The 20,976-nt window shown below is 39.6% G+C and overlaps 1 protein-coding gene and 1 non-coding gene across 4 annotated transcripts in view; both read left to right on the top strand.

Annotated features, from left to right (window-relative positions):
* Window positions 1–20,976, top strand: part of LOC131223593 (NF-X1-type zinc finger protein NFXL2) — a 75,025-nt gene that overhangs the window by 26,480 nt on the left and 27,569 nt on the right. For 2 of the 3 annotated variants that reach the window (XM_058219027.1, XM_058219025.1), the window contains exons 4-5: window positions 8,270–8,336; window positions 13,694–13,786. In XM_058219027.1, coding sequence (XP_058075010.1) covers window positions 8,270–8,336; window positions 13,694–13,786 — 160 coding nt within the window. The remainder of the gene's footprint in view (window positions 1–8,269; window positions 8,337–13,693; window positions 13,787–20,976) is intronic. The other variant, XM_058219026.1, reaches the window with a different exon arrangement.
* Window positions 10,717–10,877, top strand: LOC131224387 (U1 spliceosomal RNA). The gene has a single exon (XR_009160875.1). It is a non-coding gene; the product is annotated as a U1 spliceosomal RNA (small nuclear RNA).

The following is a 20,976-nucleotide window of genomic DNA, read 5'->3' on the forward strand; positions in this document are numbered from 1 at the left end:
GAGATTTGGTATGGAGCTGAACCATCTTTGGCCTCACATCATCTAATGCAAATATGGCTCTCAAATGCTTGGCTGGTTCACGAAGGCCTCTTCTCAATATAGGGCATTGGGAGCTTGGAAGGCTATATTTATAATTGAAGAAGCGGTTGTGCAAAATGTCGAATAAGTTCTAGGAGACAGTTCAACAATCAGATTTGGGAAGACCATTGATGTGGAGATTGGGTCCTTAAACTAGCCTTCCCACTGCTCTATAAGGTGGCTAGAGATAAGGAAGCATTAGTGGGAGATGAATTATTTAGTAATGCCAACTTGGTGATGTGGAATATTCAACCGTGGAGAGAATTGTTGGATAGTGAATTCTAGGAGCTGATCAGTTTGCTTCAGCTTCTATATAATCAGCATCTAGATTTACAAGAAAGATAAGTAGAGATGGAAAAGTGAAAGCAGTAGCATTTTATGAGTTTATGGTGGGGGAAAGAAGAAGCCAGATGAAGGCTCCCACAGCTCAGGTTTGGCCTTATCAGGGTCCCCAAAGGGTTATGGCATTTGTGTGGCTTGTTGATAAGGATAAGGTCTTAACTATAGATCATCTTAGGAACTGTGGCATGATGATCCTTAATGGCGGCCCTCTATGTCGTAAGGAAACTAAATCTGTGAGCCACCTGTTCATGTTTTGCAAATTTGCACCCTTTACCATCTGTGGAGATCCTTTGAGGTTTATTGGGTCATTTGCATTCAATCGTGGTATTCATTGAAGCTTGGGAGGGTGTCCAGCTGGGTAAGAAAAATAAAGCAGTATGGCCCCTTTCATTTTGGCAGGTTTTTGGTCAAATTGGAAATAGGTAATAATCATGTATTCTGCAATGCTGAAGCGAAAAAAGAAGTGTTTGTTAACTGCGGGATAAAGCTATTGATTTGGCCTGCAGATCTTCGGTCTTGAAGCACTGCAATAGAGAAGATATTCTCCATCTGTTGTATTCTGGATGATCCCTTGTCTTCTGTTTTCTTGTATTTTCATTTTGGGCTTTTAATAAATAATCCATTATAGAAAAAATGGTTGTATTTTAGAAGATTTGATTAGCGTATGCAACATTTCACGAAGGGAAATTGGAATTGTCAAATGATGTCATAGGACCTGTGTTGATTTCAATGGAATATTTAATATCATCGGATAATTTTATTAGTGTTGCCACAATTCTGAGTTTCGCTGATATAGGGGTGTTTTTGGCAGCATGTTGCATCCTAGATGAGACATACGCTGGGTGAATTTTGTGAGTTCAATCTTTCCGCATAAAATGATGAAGGAGTCCCACATGTGTGGTTCGAGCATGATAGACAGGTTATCTGAAATGTCCATTGAACTGTCTGTTTATAATGTGTAGGGTGTAATTGGCTGACCAAGTTCACCTAGCAAATGATTAAGCCAAGTGATTTCTGCAGTTGCAGTTACCATGACACAATATTTGGTTTCAGCCCTTAAGCGAGCAACAATTTGTTGCTTCTTGCCAGCTCATGACATTAGATTGGGGCCAGCTACAATCAACAATGAGTATTGGGATAACTGGACCAATTGGCACTAGAGAAGAAAAACAAGGATAAATCTGAGGAAGGAAGAATAGGCTAATGGAGACAATGATCGGTTGTCTTTTCGACTGAATACATGCTTCCCTTGGCATCCTGGATCAGGGTCATGTACGAACTGATATACTTGCTTGAGGAGGAAGGTGATGTAGGCCAAGCGAAGGTCAGATATTGAAGTGTCCCTAGCCCAGCCATCCTTCAAAAAGCAAAGGGATCTGATACTGAAATGTCCATATGTACATCGAATCATTTGTTGAGAACTGCCAGTGTACCAGCAGGTTTTAAGTATGCATGCTGAATTTTTCCAGGAGTTCCAGTGCATACTTCCTCAGCCCAAGATGCATATTCTTGAACTTGTATGAGAGATCTCAAGACCAGTGTAGATGCTACGCTGCCTAGTCATTGATACTGTATTCCAAATGTAAAACCGGCTATCCATCACCATGGAGTCATTCCCAACGATTATTTATATTTTTTGAGTGGCAATGATAATTTTATTAAAAAGACCCCAAAAGCCAAACAAAAAAGGTTGAGAATCATCCACCTAAGCCGAAAAGTGGTGTGGCAGTTTTAGAGCAAATCATCAAAGACATTTCTTGTATAATCATTGACATGTAATGCAATGTAGAAAGGTTCGAACCAAGCACGAGATGCCTGTTTGAGGCGATATTTAGAACGATGAAGTCTGGAAACATAATGATGCGAGTTCCATGCAACAAAACTGGATGGTTGTCTCGATAGACTTCCTCGTTGAGACTACCATGAAAAGGCATTCTTCTCATTGATTTGAAACAAAGACTAGTTGATTGGCTAATGGAAGTACAAGACAAGCATTCCTCATTTTGACTATAGGACTAAAGGTCATAATCAATTCCATGTGAGGATGTTCCTGAATCTTGATATAGCCCAGATGAGCTTGGAATCATGGTGTGCATAATGGTTACATAACGTCCGTCATGTAAAGGTAACAGTGGATTCCATCACGCATTACGAGGCTGTAAGGGGCCTATTTTGGTTCTTCTTCTTCTTCTTCTTTTTATTTTATTTTATTTTATTTTTTATTTTTTATTTTATTTTATTTTTTTATTTTAAAGGCCATTATGCCCCGTATCTTAATGGTAACAGCCACCATTTCTGTTATTTAATACCTTGCCTTGAATCTCTCAACAAAGTTATTAGATTTGTATTTTAATCAGGCTTTTTGGAGGACATCCAACAAAAATATTGTCACTTGGCCAAGGGAAAATTTCCCAACTACCACTTTGATAATTTCTTTGGACGTAGCATGTAGTCAGTTCTTGGCTTGCTGCCACTATGATAGGTCAAATGCCCTAAAATGGAAGTAAGAGCCTCTGGAGGGAAATACAAATTCCCATGTTTCTTTGCAAAGAGTGATATGAAGATCCATCTGTGAGGAAATGGGAGAATTTGTTCTTTGGCTACAGGCTTTATCATACAATGTAGTTGGAATGGATGGGTGAGACTAAATAACAAGCATAACTTCTTTACAGTTACAATTAACGATAGGAGATTCCATAGAGTTGGTTGGCGATGCTTCCAGGTTTTATATCGGTGGATGGAGATGGCAGGTCTAAGATCCCTTTAGGAAGAACCCTATTGATGAGGACATCCGAGCTCTTTTTAGAGTTTATCAGAGATGGAGGAAAGCTACCTCAGTTTTGTTATGGCTAGATGATCATTGCGAGGGGCTCAGTGGGCCCAATTTAAGTTCCCAACCCCGTTGAAGACCCCACATACATAATCATGCATCTTTGAAGATCATACACTAGGAAGATGCATGTGGGTTGCTTGGTCGGGAGTGTTGGACCGTTGGATTTTGCATGTGGATCGTTGGGTCGTGGCTGTGGACCATCTTGATCGTGGACTCGTTGGACACGATGGAGCCTTGGGATGGCTTGGTTTAGTTATTTTGTTTATTTATTTTAGGTATTTTGGTTTATTTTATAATTTAGTTGAAATAAGGGTGTTTTAGACATTTTATATGCAATGAGGGTATTTTGTAAAAACAAAAAGATTATTAAAGGGCCCTAAGGAGAGATTGCAGACAATGTTGTCAAATCGCATATGCGATTGTGCAATCGCATATGCGCACAATCGCATATGTGATCGTTTGCGATTGCATATGCCTGTGCGCATATGCAATTGCACAATCGCATATGCGGTCGCGCGCGCGTGCGCACACACACACATATATAAATTTAAAAAAATTTAAAAAAATCAGAAAAATAGGGAGAAATTAAGATAAAAATGAATAAAATATGAGAAAGGAGGGGGAACTTTCCTAAGTTAATAGATAAATAATTTTATATGCTCTTGGCCCTTGCAATATATTTAATTTAAGTAAAATAAAACCAATTACATAATGAATTAAATATTAAGTCATCATTCATCAACAATTCAACATTCTACAATATAGTTAACAAATATCAACATTCAACATTCAACAATCAACATCAACACACTTAGTAAACAAAATGAAGAAGTTATTTATTTATTATTTATCTAATCATATACTATATACATTGATCTATTTGCCATTGTGGCATTTGATCACCGCCACCATCGTCATAACCACCATCATCATCCGAGTCATCTCCTTCTTCCACATACACTTCTTCTTCTTCCGTTTCTTCATCATCTGTATGTACTAATACTTCATCAACATCCAATGGTGGATCTTCATCTTGATCATTGTCATCATCTCGTTCTTCCATCTCCTCAATCTGTTCAACGGGTGACGGCTACAACTCGCTCCTCGGCTCCCCCCATCCTTCGCCTTCGAGTGGTACCTTCTCCAGGTGTCGATCCGTATGCGGCATCTTTAACTTGCACCCATGTCAGGTCCTCTCCAGCAAATACCGGGTCCTCCGTCTCTACGAGCTACTCGTTATCTGCATCCAACTCATCTAAGCAGATGGGGTCAAAGAAATTAGGCTTTTCTTTCCTAGTTTGGAATCGTTCTCGCAATTTTTGATTGTATTGGACGAAAACCAAGTCGTTGAGCTTTTTTTGCTCAAGGCGATTCCTTTTCTTGGTATGAATCTGCATGAAAGAAAGCACGTTTGGCATTAGCTATTTAGGTAATTAACTTTACATTAAAAAATTGAAGTTTACAATTACTGATCTTATCGCCTCGAACATGCTTCAATTACACTTGCAACCACTGACAGAACACGCGAGTCCAAGAATCCCCATAGCCAAGTTTTTTAGAGCTGGATCCTTCCTGTTCGGGTCCACTCCATAGGCAGCCCACCAGTTAGCTGAGAAAAAACAGTTTAGTCAGGTTAGAGTCACTTTGTAGATTATATTGTAATTTGTAAAAAAAACTATTTGTAACTTTGTAAGACACTAAGACTGACATTTATAGTACTTACTGGGTAATTTCATTGTCCGATACCTGATGACGATATCCCTTGAGAATATCCCCTCACTCTTTGTATAGAAGTCCAGTAAAGTTGAGATCCTGTCCTGTTCTTCTCTATCTAGAATCATTCTTTCCAACACATCAATAAATCCAACCATATGCATAATAAGTGCTTCTGCTGGATCAGCAGAAGTGAATAAACAGGCTGGGTTAAGGATGTAAGTAGCCGAATACAATGGAGATGACATTTGACTGCCCCATTTTTTATCTATAATATCTATAATTGGCTTGTAATCACGGTGTCTATAGTTAAAATGGTCCATGATCTTATTTTTCGCCCTCTCCATCGCATCCTATATGTAACCCATTGCAGGCTTCTCATCCCTGTCCACCAATCGCAACACAGTGACTAAGGGCTCGGATGCTTTAGCGCCTTTACTACTTGTGTCAAAAAACTTTGCAAAGGGATTGTTTGTTGAACCTGTTTTCCTTCAGCCTTCTTTGACTAAGGCCTACTTGTAAAATCAGCCGACACTACAAAGCTTCTAAGTTCTGATTTTTTTGCATGTAATTTTTATAGTGTTAAAACAGCTGTAGCGAAACGGGTGACTGTTGGACGTAGCAAGTTACCCCCAATATGTTTTCTCATTCGACTGAGAAGAATGGCATGTTTATACATAAAGACTGTGATTCTTCTAGCCCTCTTTGCAATTACATTTGTAAATAACTTACCTATATCTTCTAACATAAGATCAACACAATGGGCTGCACAGGGGGTCCAAAATAAACGACGTCTCTTCTCCATAAGACGACGACTGACCATTACATACGAGGCTGCGTTGTCTGTAATTACTTGTATAACGTATTCTTTACCTATTTCCTCAATTACATTATTTAGTAAACTAAACAAGTATTCTCTTGTGTGTGAATGACCCAATGCATCCACGGACTTTAAGAACATTGTCCCAGCTGGATAATTTATCAAAAAGTTAATGAGAGACCGATCGGGGGGAGAGAGAGAGAGAGAGAGAGAGAGAGAGAGAGAGAGAGAGTTACACCTACACTTACACTTACACTTACACTAGTAGTAGAAAGGGAAAGGAAATGGAGAAAGAGAAAGAGAGAGAGTTACACTTACACTTGTAGTAAAAGAGAGAGAGAGAGAGAGAGAGAGAGAGAGAGAGAGAGAGAGAGATTTACACGAACACAATTACAATTACAAATTTACAAAAACACAAATTCTTCACTTCCTATCTTCACTTTTGCCTTGACCCTTGAGTCTTGACTCTTGATTCTAGAATATTGTAGACTTGTAAGTTGTGTTGTAACTTGTAACTTGTAAGTAACAAAGTAATAATAATAAACTTTAAAAAAAATATTAAAACTTAGAACTTGGATATGATTATGAAACTTTTAGAGAGAATGAGATAGAAAGAGAGATAGAGAGAGAAAGAGAGATAGAAAGAGAGTGGTGGGTGTGTTGTGTGAATATGATTATGAATTTATGATCTTTAGAACTTTGAAAAATTAGAAAGAGAGTTCAATGGATGGAGCTTGGTTATCTTGTCTCTTGAATCCTTGTAGTTCTAGTTGTCCCTTGATTGAAACTTCAAACTTGAAAGAAATATGGATGGAGTGGAGCTTGGGGCTTGGAATTATGTAAGAGAGAGTGTAAGAGAGTAGAAAATAGAGATAAAGAGAGAGTTTGAACTTTGAGTGCATGTAGGAGTGTTTAGAATCCCATTTTATAGACAAAAAATCAAGATTAAAAAGAAAAAAAAAATCCCAACGATCAGATTTCTGACCGTCGGCAAATATGCGATCACATACATCGCATATGTGATCGCATATTCTCAAACATGTGGCATATGCGATCGCATATGTGTACAAATCACATATGCCACTGTCACATATGCGATTTCTGCACATATGTGCGCATATGCGAATGTGCAATTGCACATGATAACATTGATTGTAGATAAATTTTTTCTTCTTTGTTGCTTTAAGCAAAGAAAGAAAAAGAGCCTCTTGTGATTGGAGTTTGGTGTGAAGCCATGGAGTGATTCTAACTATCTCCTCTCTCTCTCTCTCTCTCTCTCTCTCTCTCTCTCTCTCCCCCCAAGGTATTCTTTTCACTTTTCTTTTCTTCCCCCTCTCTATTTCTTTCCTTTTTCTTTTGTTTCCTCCCAAATCCCATCCCCACCATCCCCAAAAGCCTACCAACCCCACAACCATACAGACCACCCCTCCCGTCTGTATGACAATACGGATGCAATTGTACAGCCAGCCCCATCCCCCCTTCTTTCCCTCTTTTGGTCTTTGATCCTTCTCCTTTAAAATCCCATAATCCTAAACCTAAAATGTAAAAAACCCTAACCCTAGAACCTATAATTCCAAACCTTAATCTCCTAAATTCCGTAAAACTTGAGTCTCTAAACCCTATTTCTTTCAAACCCTAACAAAGCGCAAGTGAATCCTCATATTTTGATCAAATCCAATGCTAGATGGAAGTTCTACCTTCTATTGGGCCATTTCCAATCCATAATCTTAAGATCCATTTGCAGGATTGTGATGTGACCTTGAATTTGAGCATAAATGATTACTTGATTTCTTTAGATTTGTGATAGATTGTCAATATTTTCTTTTTTGATTTACTCTAATAATCCGTTTATTAATTCATTCACATAATTATAGTTTAGGCTATCCGTCCTACATCACCTGTAGTAAGACGTCTCAGATTAATTAGCATGATAGGAAGCGGGTTGCGATTGCATCTCTGTCAGATATCCTCCTGAGTTGCTGGAGTGAAGCGAGGCAAATCACATAAGACCTACTCATCAAATGCCTCTTAAGCTCTGAGTATCACTATAATCATCAAAGATGAAACAATCAACCTTCTGCCAAGTTTGGGATGTTTGGAGCTTGGACATGAACAAGCATAACCAACCAAAGATCAGAGCTCCTTGTACTTGGAAAATGAGCCGCAAAGTTGCTCGGTGGGGAGAAATGTTAGTCCCTTGATGATGTGAACCACATATTGAAAGCTTCTAGCCATTAAAACAAGGGAGTTCCATTGTGAAACATATTGAGAGAGCTGTGTAATTTTAGAGTTGTTGTACCATTTCCTTCTAGTTTCTTAGCAATGCTTGTTCATTTCTAGTGTCGCATTGTATCTTCTTGCATTTGGTTATCGACTCGAGTTCTTTGTTCCAGTTTTCAGGTTTTTCTAATGTATATAGCTTGTTGTACTTGTCGTCTATTTATGAGTATGTTTCATACTAATAATTTGTTTTTCCATTGTAGGGGTGTCTGTGCTCCTTGTCCGTTGATGGTTTCCATTTCGTGTTCATGTGGGGAAACACACTTCGAGGTGGGGTTTAATTGCATTTTTTGCGTTTCCATTTTCTTTACCAAATGGATCTTAGCTCTCATGTTTCAAGAGGGATTGGGAAATTGTGTTTTGTTGTAGTTATGTAAATATTTTCAAGTGATTTCAACTTTGAAACTGTCAAAGTTAGAACTGGGGCAATAATATTGGATTTTGATATGTTGATGAGGCCTTACACTGCATTGTGCAACCTGATTAGAAACAACTTTACCTGTGAAATTTAAGTGAATACACATCATGTTGCTGTGAAGATTTGATGCTTATTTTTTTCCTGTAAGAAAACATTGATGCTTATTTGATTGTTGGATTCAGAAGATCAACCCCTAATCTTCTTTCCCTTTTAATAAAAGTAGTCACCTTTCAAAAAAAGAAAAAAAAAGAAAAAAGAAAGAACAAACCCATGTTCTCAATTGTTATGTCAATTGCATTGTTGGCTCACACTAATTGGCCATTGGATTAATGTAGTTAGCCAACACAATTCCCACAACTCCAATTATAGTTTTAAACTGCAAGTTATAACCCGTGTTCGAAATATCGGTATCTCATTACGTATCGCATGCTTGGGATACAACCACGTATCGGCTATCGCACGGGATATATCGTTTGTATCGGATAATTTATCATACTTTTTGGGAAACATTAGGAAAATAGTTGAATTTTTCAGTGAAACTTCATGGATTGCTAAAAAAGACCTTAATACATACTTTTAAATTATAACATCTCAAAAAAGAAGTACGCATAATAGGTTTCCTTAGTATTGGGTCCTAATACAACTATATTCAAATTGAATGCATAACATTTAGAGTGTATGTGATGATCATTTCATCAAACATTTCTAAATACTTTGAAATTAGTCTAAATTGACAACTGGTTGAAGGAAATTTTCAAAATTTTTAAATATTTTAATAATTTTTTATATTAATTTTTAATTTAAAAATGATTTTTATTTTTTGAAAATTGACAAGGACTTGACAAATCAGTAGATCAGCCCTCATACATGCTTGATTTCATGTTTGGAGTGCAACATTGCAAGCAATTTGGGAGAAATTGGGAAAATTTTGAATTTTCCCCAAATTTCCCAAATCGGACCACTTACACTAAAATTTCGAAATTAGAGTGTATGTGACGATCATTTCATCGAATACTTTGAAATTAGTCTCAATTGACAGCTTGTTGAAGGAAAATTTTGAAAAAAAAAACATGTAGAACCAATGGATATCGAAATCAAAGCTCCAACTTCATGATTTGTTATGTAAAACATGAAGAACAAATGGATTTGTAACCATTTGACACTGATTTAACATAATTTCAACAAAAAAAGGGTTTGGAAATTGAAAATGCTCATTAGATCGAACATGTGGGATATATCGTCACTACCTGTGTGTTTTGTATCGCACAGGTGGGATACGAGATATATCGTGGGATATGTCGGCTGATATTTAAAACATTGGTTATAACTGTGAAGGTTGAACAAATCGTCAAGAATGATGATTTAGAAATTAAACCGAAAGCATTTATACTTACATGGATATAGTCAGCGCTCGAAGTTTCGGTATGGCTACAAGTTTCGATGGTCGAGGATGCAGAAACAATATCGATATCACTCACAATAACATTGATAACTGGAAATGGGGGAAACATTGGAGAAACATGGGGGAAATGGTGGAATTTTTCAGCGAAACTTTAGGAGATGCTAAAATACACAAATTTGCATAGTTAGGAATAAAAAATTGCAAAAATAATGCATACATAATAAGTTTTCATTTAATGGGGGGCTAAAAGAATGTGTTGTCGTAAGAAATCTGTTCAACCATTCCATCCATCCCATCCATCCATCCAACCATTCAACCTTCCACTAAACATCCATCAATATTTTATAATATCGACAACACATGATATTTTGCTGAGAAATCATCGACAATTGGAAAGGAAATGAAAGATTGTGGCCTCGATATCATCCATTTTATGATAACGATAATATTGTGATATTATCAATGCTATCATTGACAAATTGAACATTGCATACAACCATGCACCTATAAAAAAAATTGAAATGAAATTTTTTTTTTTTTTAATGAACAAAATTTTGGCAATATGGATACATTGATGATATTATTGAAATATCATTGATACGCTAGCAATACGACTGACACTTGGAATTTACATAGTAAAAAATATTGGCAATACATTGGCGATATCGATACATTTCTAATACAAAGCGGCGCCTAGAATTTACGTAGTCAAAAATATTGGCAATCTCGATACATTGGTGATACTTAGTGATACCTCACCGATATCTGGGATTTCTGATACTACTAGTGTTATCGGTATCGCCGAGCTGGAGATACAGATAATATCGGGGATATTTCGAGCAATGGATGTATTTAGTTGGTGATCAAGAAGGCCAATGATCTAGGGAAAATGCTTCCATTGCACTAGGGAGGTGGGCTATTGTGACATCTTCCCAAGTGGGAGAATGTACATCATAATTTGTGGTAGAGGCAGCATGCGTTCAGGCTGCCCCTGCTTATGGAAAAATAAAATAAAACACCAAGCAATTAGAGATCAAGATCTTAATTGGGAAAGTGGACAAAGCTTACAGATCAAGGGGTTTAAAATCCAAGAAGGGTGGCTTACATGCCCCTTATTTTCTTCATGAAGTCTCTTTGAAACAATAACAGTGTTCATTCTTCTTTCTAAAACAGGTAGACTTAAGTCTCCTCACATGCCCTTTTTCCTTCTTATGAAGTTTCTTTAGAACATTAGCATAAGATTCTGTTCTCTCTAAAGAAAGTTTATATATAAAGAAATAACCCATTCCTCGATTATTCTTAGGTCTTCAAAAGGCTTCTGAACAGACAATAACCTCTTACAACCTCCTCCAATTGGCCAAATCATATAGTTGTCCAAAATACCCATTAGGATTTTTGATCCTTAATTAAGTACGTCTAACATAAATACCCTCTTTTATTATGTTACCCAAAATAGCCTTTTCTTTTTCTTAATCTCCTTTAACAAAGACTTAAGGTGGCACCCTATTTAAGTAAAATACAAAAAAATAATCAAATACCTTTATGTCTGGTTTTCAAAAAGATAATATCAGGAAACTATCGTGTAAATGTTGTTCTTTCAATGCTAAACAGTCTTGTCTTCGCATAACTATTGGAGCTGAACCAGTGGGTAGAAAATGTTTAGTGGCATATTTGAGGCGACTTTTGCCGATATTCAAGTGATGTGCTTCTGTGCCATTTTATGAGAGAAATATCCATCTTCTGTTGGAAGCGATGCGCGTAAAGTCCTGAGCTCGAGTTAAGGAGTAGGGTTGATCTTAGGTGGGTAGCTGGTCATAGAACTGTTTTTGTTTTTTTTTTCCTTCCTAAGAAGGCAAAGGAATTAGACTGAAAAGAAAACACTAGAAAGCTTCACAGGAAGAGACGGATGATGAGGAATTATCCAAGAGAAATCAGACCACACCTGAAGTAGAAATCTCATCAATACAATAGCTAGCCAAGAGATTAAGAGCTGAATCCCATCTGCTAGCCCTTCCCTTTACTCTTTGAAATACTGCTTCCATTGTTTTCATTTTATTGTAAAAAGTCATCTTGTTTCATTCCTTCCAAATTGTCAACAGCCCTGCCAAGGAAGCCAACTTCCATAGCACCCACCTTACCGTTCCCACAACCCTGATCCCAAGGCTGGAAATGCAGCTATTGACTCTGGCATCATCCTACCGGAACATTGCTAACATCCATGACCACATATCTGGCATAAATGTGCAATGATTGAATAAATGATAAACTGATTCTGTGTTCCTCAGGCACATGCTGCACCTGTTGACAATAAGCATCTTCCAATTTCTTAAATGGTCGATGGTGAGGATTGTCTTTGTTCACTAGCCATCCAAAAGCCAGGACTCCAGCTGGATCCTTGTTTTGCCAGACCACTCTCTGATCAGATAGGAATGATTTAGAAGGCGACAAGATCAGATCGCAAGTAAGCCAGGCAGATCTGCACATCACGCCAATGTGAAGATTTACCAAAAAAAAAGTGCATTAGACCAAGCTCCATATTATTATTATACGATCAATGTAGAGATCACATCCCTCATGCAAATGTATGCTACATGTATTGTTAGGAATTGTGAGCATCCAAAATTTCTCATCTAATCATGATCATCTTGTACCAGCTATCTAGGGTTGCCTGTAAGAATCCTATTTTATCAATCATAACCAAAACATGATTCTTTTTATTGCTTCAGCAAAAGTTCTGTGACCAAGAACTTTCTGGATCTGTCGACCTTCCCAGTCATAGAAGTTTTGCCAAAAAATAATGAGAATTCATGTACCCTTCAAATAATAATATTGATGATGATGATGATGATGATGATGATGATGATGATGATAATGATAATTCATGTTTCAGCTATGATTAGAAAAATAGGATCCATAGAGGCAACCCTAGATAGTTGTAACAAGGTACCACAACTATTCCTAATACCTGTATACCATTTGTGTTAGGGATGGGATCTCTACGTTCATCTTATAATCTGGATGTCAGTCCAATGGACCTTTCTTTTTTGGTAAATCTTGAAGATTGCTTCATGCGAGATCCACCTGGCTTCTTTGCAATCTGATCTTGTCACCTTCTGAATCCATTCTTTTCTGATTGGAGAGTGATCTGGCACACATCATGAACCATGTGAAGTGCTTCACAGCCATCAGCTTTTGTCTTTTGATCCCACCCTCCATTCATTTTCCAGCTGTTTCAATCGTGAAGGACTTTACAAATCCAAACCTGATTTAGATAAAGGTTTCACCAATATGCTGAAAAAAAGAAGAAGAAACACTCCTTTTTTGTATGGAAATAAACTAACAATTTTCCACCAAGAAATCTCCCTTTCACAACAAATAGGATACCCTGTTCTGTTACATAAGTTGGTGATTGCATGTTTAAAGGACTTCCATTTGTTTTCCTTGTAATTCTTGGACATTATCCCTAATTTTCTTTTTCACTGTTGTTCTTTCACTGTTGTTCTTTAGATTCTTTAGAGCTTGTGTTGAATTCTTGCACAAGTCTTTGTTATACTTTCATACTTTTGGTGTGTTGCTGATTTTGTTGATACACACTGGATTTGTTCTATAATGTAATAAGTGCTATTTGGTTCAACTTTAGTATGTGTTAAGCTACAATTGAGTGAAAGTTATTTCTTTTTGTTATTTTTTTAAATCAATTTACTAATGATGTTCTACTAATTAATTGGGATAAGGCTTAGATGAAGATGATGATGATGACTAATGATGCTCTACTTTGGTTTTCTTTTTCAATGAATTCCACCTCAGGTTCCTTGTGGGACTGAAGCACAACAAAAGCCACCAAGATGCTCCAAACCCTGTCATATTTCTCCATTGTGCAGACATGGCTCAAGGTGCAAGGTACATGACTATTTTATTGGTTTCCAATTCTGTTTCAAACTATCTTCATCATCATCATCATCATCAATGTTGTCGTCGTCGTGATTGCCATCATCATCATTACCATAGCCTTGTCCTAGGCTCCTAGCTATTTGTGGTAGACTTAATGAATTCTATTTTTCCAATCATTCCTTTCTGAGGTTCTATCCACAGAAAGTCAACAAGCTTCATATATCTTCTCATGACCTCGATCTGAGATCTTTTAGGTAAGGGTGACAACTCGACACTTGAGATCCAAAGCTCGAGCCCAGCAGGCCCAATCCAGAGCCCAGAAAATTTTGTTTGGGCCCAGGCCTGGTACGACTTGACCTGGCCCAAGAATGAATAAATCCCTATTTCTCACTTCAATGTTCCTAATCCATCCATTGATCGAGTGTGCTACATGCACAAAGAAATAGAAACCTAGAGGACGAAATCAGTGATCTACATTCAAGATGCATGGGTTGCTTAATCAAGGATTAGAATGGGATATTTGTAGAATATAAAATGTGTACACATAAACTCAGGTTGGGCTGGGCAAAATTGACTCGAGTCCAAGTCTAGGCTGAAAATTGATCGGGCCACACATGCTAGGCCAAAGCTAAGCTCGTCCTTTATTATTATTATTTTTTTTTTTGAAGGGAAATATCAATTTTATTAAGGAGAAAAAGAAAAGCAGGATACAAATACAAATACTAGTACAATCATGTGGCACAATTTGCTGCAGAAAACCCATGTGGGGCTCAAGCCCTGTTGCACACACACACACACACACACACACACACATATATATATATATTGTCTGGAAGCTCCTGCTTTCCCATGGAAATCAGCGTTGTCTTTCACTTATCTCCCAATGTGTTTGAAGGAAATTAGATGACCTTTGCACATGTCTATGACTTCCACGACCATCTCAGATACTCTCCACAGACTTTAACTTATGGCAACCCAAGAAATTGCGTTTTTGGAGTAACCTTTGATTACTGTAGGCATCAAATTGTTCAACACCAGCAACTTTGTCACATGGAGAAGGTTAGCTGCCTCAGCATAATTGGAATCTTGGTTCCCAATTGTCCTAGAGAATTCCAAACGAACATCCATCAAAATTGGCTTTGAAGTGGCCTAATGGAGGGGCCTAAAACTCAGAGGTTTTATCAGACCTTGAGTTCCAATTCACTGCCTCCATCCTAACAGTCGAGAATAGGGTACTGTAACATTTCTCAGATCCTAGGCAACCCTATCCAGTCCACTATTACCTTGAAGATCTTGTTTGCCAATTCTACCACTTGTAAGTCCGCAACTTCTTGTCACGCCCCAGACTCGGTAACCGGACTCACAAGGAATCCGATGGCCGGTTCTGGCTGCAACAGCCTCCGTAGTACCCCATTCTCGGCTCTTGAGGCGAGTTCTGATCCTGGGATCCTACAAGGAGGATTTCCATAATAGTATAATCATTTTCCAATATGAGCATACCCAAGATCACAGCGAGTACGTCTGAGAATAACAAAGGGCACACATTACAAAATTCACTAAGAATTTGAACTTTTACAAGTTACATCAGGTTCAAAAGAACATACATAAGGTAATAAGGAAAGAGAGAGAAATCAGCAACACTAGAGTCCTCACTGCTCAACTCTACTCCACGCTTTGCTACTAAGATATTTGTCTAGAGTCTCCTGCAATAACCTCTGACGTCTGCTACACAAGCTCGGGACCTAAGAGACGACGCTCTCCAACCTCGGTCCAACAATTAGGAGATCTGCACGGTCTGCCATAAAGTGCCTCAAAAGGAGCCATGCCGATAATCGCCTGATAGCTGTTGTTGTACGCGAACTCGGTGAGACGCATATGCTCAGAGCCGGCAGAAGAGTTTTGCTGATCGTCGGCGTCGACCCCTTGAGTTCGCAGTCGGGGACATGGTGTATCTCAAGGTCTCGCCTATGAAAGGCGTGGTTTGCTTTGGTGTGAAGGGCAAGCTCGCCCCGAGATTCATTGGACCTTTTGAGATTACCGAGCGCGTAGGCGCTGTGGCCTATAGGCTTGCCTTACCTCCTGGGTTATCCGCGATCCACGATGTATTCCATGTGTCTATGTTGCGGAAATGTGGGTCGGACATTATTCCCGTGATTGATTGGCAGCCGCTTGAGGTCTGTGAGGATGCTTCCTACATTGAGCAGCCGATTCGTATTCTTGATCGGAAGGAGCAGGTCCTCAGGACCAAGGTCATTCCCTTGGTGAAAGTGCAATGGGGTCATCATTCGGAGGCCGAGGCATCTTGGGAACGCGAGGCCGAGATTAGAGAGCGTTATCCCCATTTGTTCGATGATTGATTGCTTGCATTGCCTTTTCTTGATTAACGATTGATATATAGGATGATGTTTATGCATATAGTTGTTCTAGTTTTTGTAAATTTTGAGGTTAAAATTTCTTTGTTGGTGGGGAGGATTGTGAGACCCGACCCAAGTTCGCAAGTGTGTGTGTAAGTATGCATTTCATTCATTTTAGTCTCGCGATCCTACCGGTCAAATTTCGGTGACCCGCGACCTTCGGATAGTGTTTGCGGTTACCCTTGAGTTCAGTCATGTAGACCCAACTCGGATTGACCTAAGACTTACGCCATTGCGACCGCATCATCGTCGCGGTTCCAACGACGCGTTTTATGCAAAAATCCAACTTGTCCATTAAAAGTTATGGGCCGCACATCTTTTGGACCTTTGATCGCATTTTTGGTGGGACCCACGTGATTTGCATGTTTCCCCATGTGCACGTTTGCCAATGGTGATGACATCACCATTTCCATGATGATATATGGCCTAGTCTAGCAATGATGGATTCTCTTTTCCAAACTCATCATGACTCTTTCTTTTTTTCTTTTATAGAAGTCATCATGAGATTTTTCTTCCCCATGCAATTTCTCTTCCCCAATCTGAAATTTTCTGAAATTTCTCTTCTCTAGAGAGAGAGAGAGAGACCACTACATCCTCTTTTCTAACAAATGTAATCATCACTTTGAATAAAACTCCCTTCTTGCTAGCAAATGCATCTCATTCCTCTCTCCTCCCTCATTTCTCTCCTTCTTTCTCTCTTGCAAAAAAAATTCAACCCCTTTTTCCCTCTTTTTCAGCCCCTTCTCCTCCTTTTTCCCCTCAATCCCTCCATTGAAAACCCATCTCAACCCTTCATCTTGATTCCTTGGACCCTTAGAAGCTTGGAGTGGAGTTTTGATAGAGATCGTAAGGTGGGTAACTATGATCTTATTGATCTGATTTTCTACCCTTAAAATCTTCTTATTTCTTTTGTGTGGATCATATGGGGCCCACCAATCCATGGTGGGGACTCCATTTGAGCCCATGGATGTGGCCTTTTGGCCCATCGTACATGCATATCATGAAACATGATGGGGCCATTCTCCATGGACTTCATCATGATGTATTATATCATCCACCTTATTTTAAGGGCATCTAGACCCTAAAAGTCATGTTGGGATGGCATCCCAACCACCCATTCTACTCATAGATCATGCATGCATTAGTTTAATGTTGCATGTTTAAGTAACATTGTTGTATGGTTGAGATTGACTCTTGGGAGGGCCCATTAGTGGCGGAGCCCTACCCCCATGGCCGGATTACTTTCTTTTCTTCTTTTCTTTTCTCTGATGTATGGATGATGATGTGTGTGTGGCCCATTTATTGGGCCTAGGATGTCCCAAAATAAATAAAAATAAAAATAAAAATAATCTAGCAAGGTGGGACGCCCTTACCTCCCAACTCCATGATCTTTGGACACCTTGATCGATGTATGCAAATGTCCTAGTCTTAGTCTGTGATCTAGACATATGTGGGGCCCACTGAGGAAGGCCACACATCCTTTTTATGGCTGAGATTATTGAGATATAGGCTGATGTGTCCAGCCATGTATTGCTGTCCAAAAATTTGGACTGTTGCATGGATTGTCATGTTCGATCTTTGGCATGGATTTTTGGATCATGATTTCCATTATTTTCTTTATAATTATGGGGTGTAATGAGAAGGTGTGGACCCTACCTTGAGGTGTGGTGGGTTATACCTCAGATGGCCCATGAAATGGTACCCAAAAAGGAGGCCCATAGGGGTGGGTGATCTACCTTGTTGGGCTGTCCAGCCCACATGTATGGAGGGAAAACATACACTTCAGCTTGGTTTCTGTGGACCCCACCTAACTGTATTTTATGAAGAAAATACTAAACCTCCATTTTCCCCCTCCTGGATGAAGTTTGGGCTCACCTTATTGGGTAATCAATGCATGGACAGCAACATCTCTTCCTGGACAGATTGAAATTCCTAATTTAATTAAAATATTTATGAGTATCCAAAAATCATAAAATTTTGCAGAGAGGTGGTCCACTCATGGTAGGACCCACCTCCAAAATTTTGGGGCCAATGGACACCTGTACACACCATGGTGGTGGCTGGACCGACCCATTACAATATGGTGTCCAGATCAGTCCGATTTTCAGGACAGATTGATTTCTTTAAATAAGTTAAAATATTTCTAGATGTCTAAAAATTCTGAAATTTTGTGGAGGTGTGGTACACCCATGGTAGGACCCACCTACCAAATTTCAGGTCCAATGGACCCCTGTACCCACCTACAATGTGCATAAGGGGAGAAACTTCATCCCTCAATGACCACCACACAATGCAATCAATTCATACAGATGATGCATATGGGTCATAAAAATGTAAGTGTGCTACCTGTGGAATATGGAATCCTCCGTCCCAAGGAGGGTTAAGGTCTAGGCACATAGACAGGTATTCTAAGAAGAAGAGAAGTCCTCTAGTGGGAGCCCAGTACTTTGGGATGGCCCACAAACTAAGAGAGTCAAAATCCTAAGGAGGAACGGTCCTAGCCAGGCCCAAGGTGGGCCTTCAACCACCTATAAGGGCCTCTATGGGCCTACCTTAGGGCCACCAAGGAGGACATCCAACCTCAACTGGGTCCCAAAAGGTAGCCTGCTACGTATGCAAAGAAAGGTCCAAGGCACAATCAATCCATGGCCTAGTGGGCCATACACTAAGCCCAAAACAAAGGCAACCTGGTGGGCCCTTAAGCAAGGTTAGGGCCCAACCATAAGGGTCATGGGTTCACTCATTGTGGTGGGCCTAATGGGCAGCCCATTATCCCAACATATGGGAAATCCTTATATTTTTAACACAAGTAAGTTGGGCCTCACATCTCGGCCCAAGTATGGATTTATTATAGTGGGCAAACAAGGGCCCAACTACTTGAGTATTTGGCCCATAAGACCCATCACAATGACATGGTAAATATAGCACCCAAGGGTTCAATGGGCCTATCAAAAGTTCCAGCCCAACCAAGGCTATAAGGCCCATACTTAACTAAGAGACTAGCCCAAAAAGAATCCCATTTGGGATGGGCCTTTAATCATGCACTAATTAAGCCCAAAAAAAATATAAAATTAAGATGGTAAGATACTGACTTAAATCCTCCTCAAATCTAGTGGGCCATATTGCCCCAAAGAACATCTATAGGCAACAATTATTGGGCTCAATGCCAAATTCTAGCTCACCCAAATTCCTAGGTGGGTTGGAGTTCAACAATAGAAGTATTTCTTAGCATAATTAATTCCTGATGGCCCACACACATCACTGTGGGCCCCACCAGATGAGTGAAGATATGCAATACATATATCAAATGGGTCAGGCCGTTGGAATGCAGACCCAACAGTAGCCTAAGGCAGGGATGTCCCATGTGTAGGCAGCCCTATGGGCCCGGGGTGTCTGGCCCAAAAATCCACCCAATGGGCCCCAATTGAATTAAAAAGGGGATGATGATCAATCCCCTAAGGACCCCACATGGATGGGTGGTGGGATATACAACACATCAAGGTGGGCCCACGAAGCAGGCTGAACGCTCCAGCCTGGGCGTCCCTGCCTAGCAGGCCACTTCCAGCCGTACCACGGCCAGCTCAAATGTCTGTTGAGTCTGAAATTTTACAGGGTGACACTTCCATAGGTGGCCCACACCCCTACAAAATTTCAGGATTTTTGGACACTTAGAAATATTTTAATTTATTTAAATGAAACGGACTGTCCAAAAAATCAGACTGACCTGGACGTCCCAACGTGGTGGGCCAGTTCGGCCCTTGCCACGGTGTGTACAGGGGTCCATTGGACCTGAAATTTGGTAGGTGGGTCCTACCATGGGTGTACCACACCTCCACAAAATTTCAGAATTTTTAGACATCTAGAAATATTTTAATTTATTTAAAGAAATCAATCTGTCCTGAAAATCGGACTGATCTGGACACCATATTGTAATGGGCCGGTCCAGCCACCACCATGGTGTGTACAGGTGTCCATTGGCCCCAAAATTTTGTAGGTGGGTCCTACCATGAGTGGACCACCTCTCTGCAAAATTTTATGATTTTTGGATACTCATAAATATTTTAATTAAATTAGGAATTTCAATCTGTCCAGGAAGAGATGTTGCTGTCCATGCATTGTTTACCCAATAAGGTGGGCCCAAACTTCATCCAGGAGGGGGAAAATGGAGGTTTAGTATTTTCTTCATAAAATACAGTAAGGTGGGGTCCACAAAAGTGGCCCATCCCTCAGAGAAACCAAGCTGAAGTGTATGTTTTCCCTCCATACATGTGGGCTGGACAGCCCAACAAGGTGGACCGCCCACCCCTATGGGCCTCCTTTTTGGGTACCATTTCATGGGCCATCTGAGGTATGACCCACCACACCTCAAGGTGGGGTCCACACCTTCTCATTACACCCCATAATTATAAAGAAAATAATGGAAATCATGATCCAAAAATCCATGCCAAAGATTGAACATGACAGTCCATGCAACAGTCCAGATTTTTGGACAGCAATACATGGCTGGACACATCAGCCTATATCTCAATAATCTCAGCCATAAAAAGGGTGTGTGGCCTTCCTCAGTGGGCCCCACATATGTCTAGATCACAGACTAAGACTAGGACACTTGCATGCATCGATCAAGGTGTCCAAAGATCATGGAGTTGGGAGGTAAGGGCGTCCCACCTTGCTGGATTATTTTTATTTTTATTTATTTTGGGACATCCTAGGCCCAATAAATGGGCCACACACACATCAGAGAAAAGAGAAGAAAAGAAAGTAATCCGGCCATGGGGGTAGGGC

The sequence above is a fragment of the Magnolia sinica genome, chromosome 13 (genome assembly GCF_029962835.1).
Source record: "Magnolia sinica isolate HGM2019 chromosome 13, MsV1, whole genome shotgun sequence".
Lineage (NCBI taxonomy): Eukaryota > Viridiplantae > Streptophyta > Magnoliopsida > Magnoliales > Magnoliaceae > Magnolia > Magnolia sinica.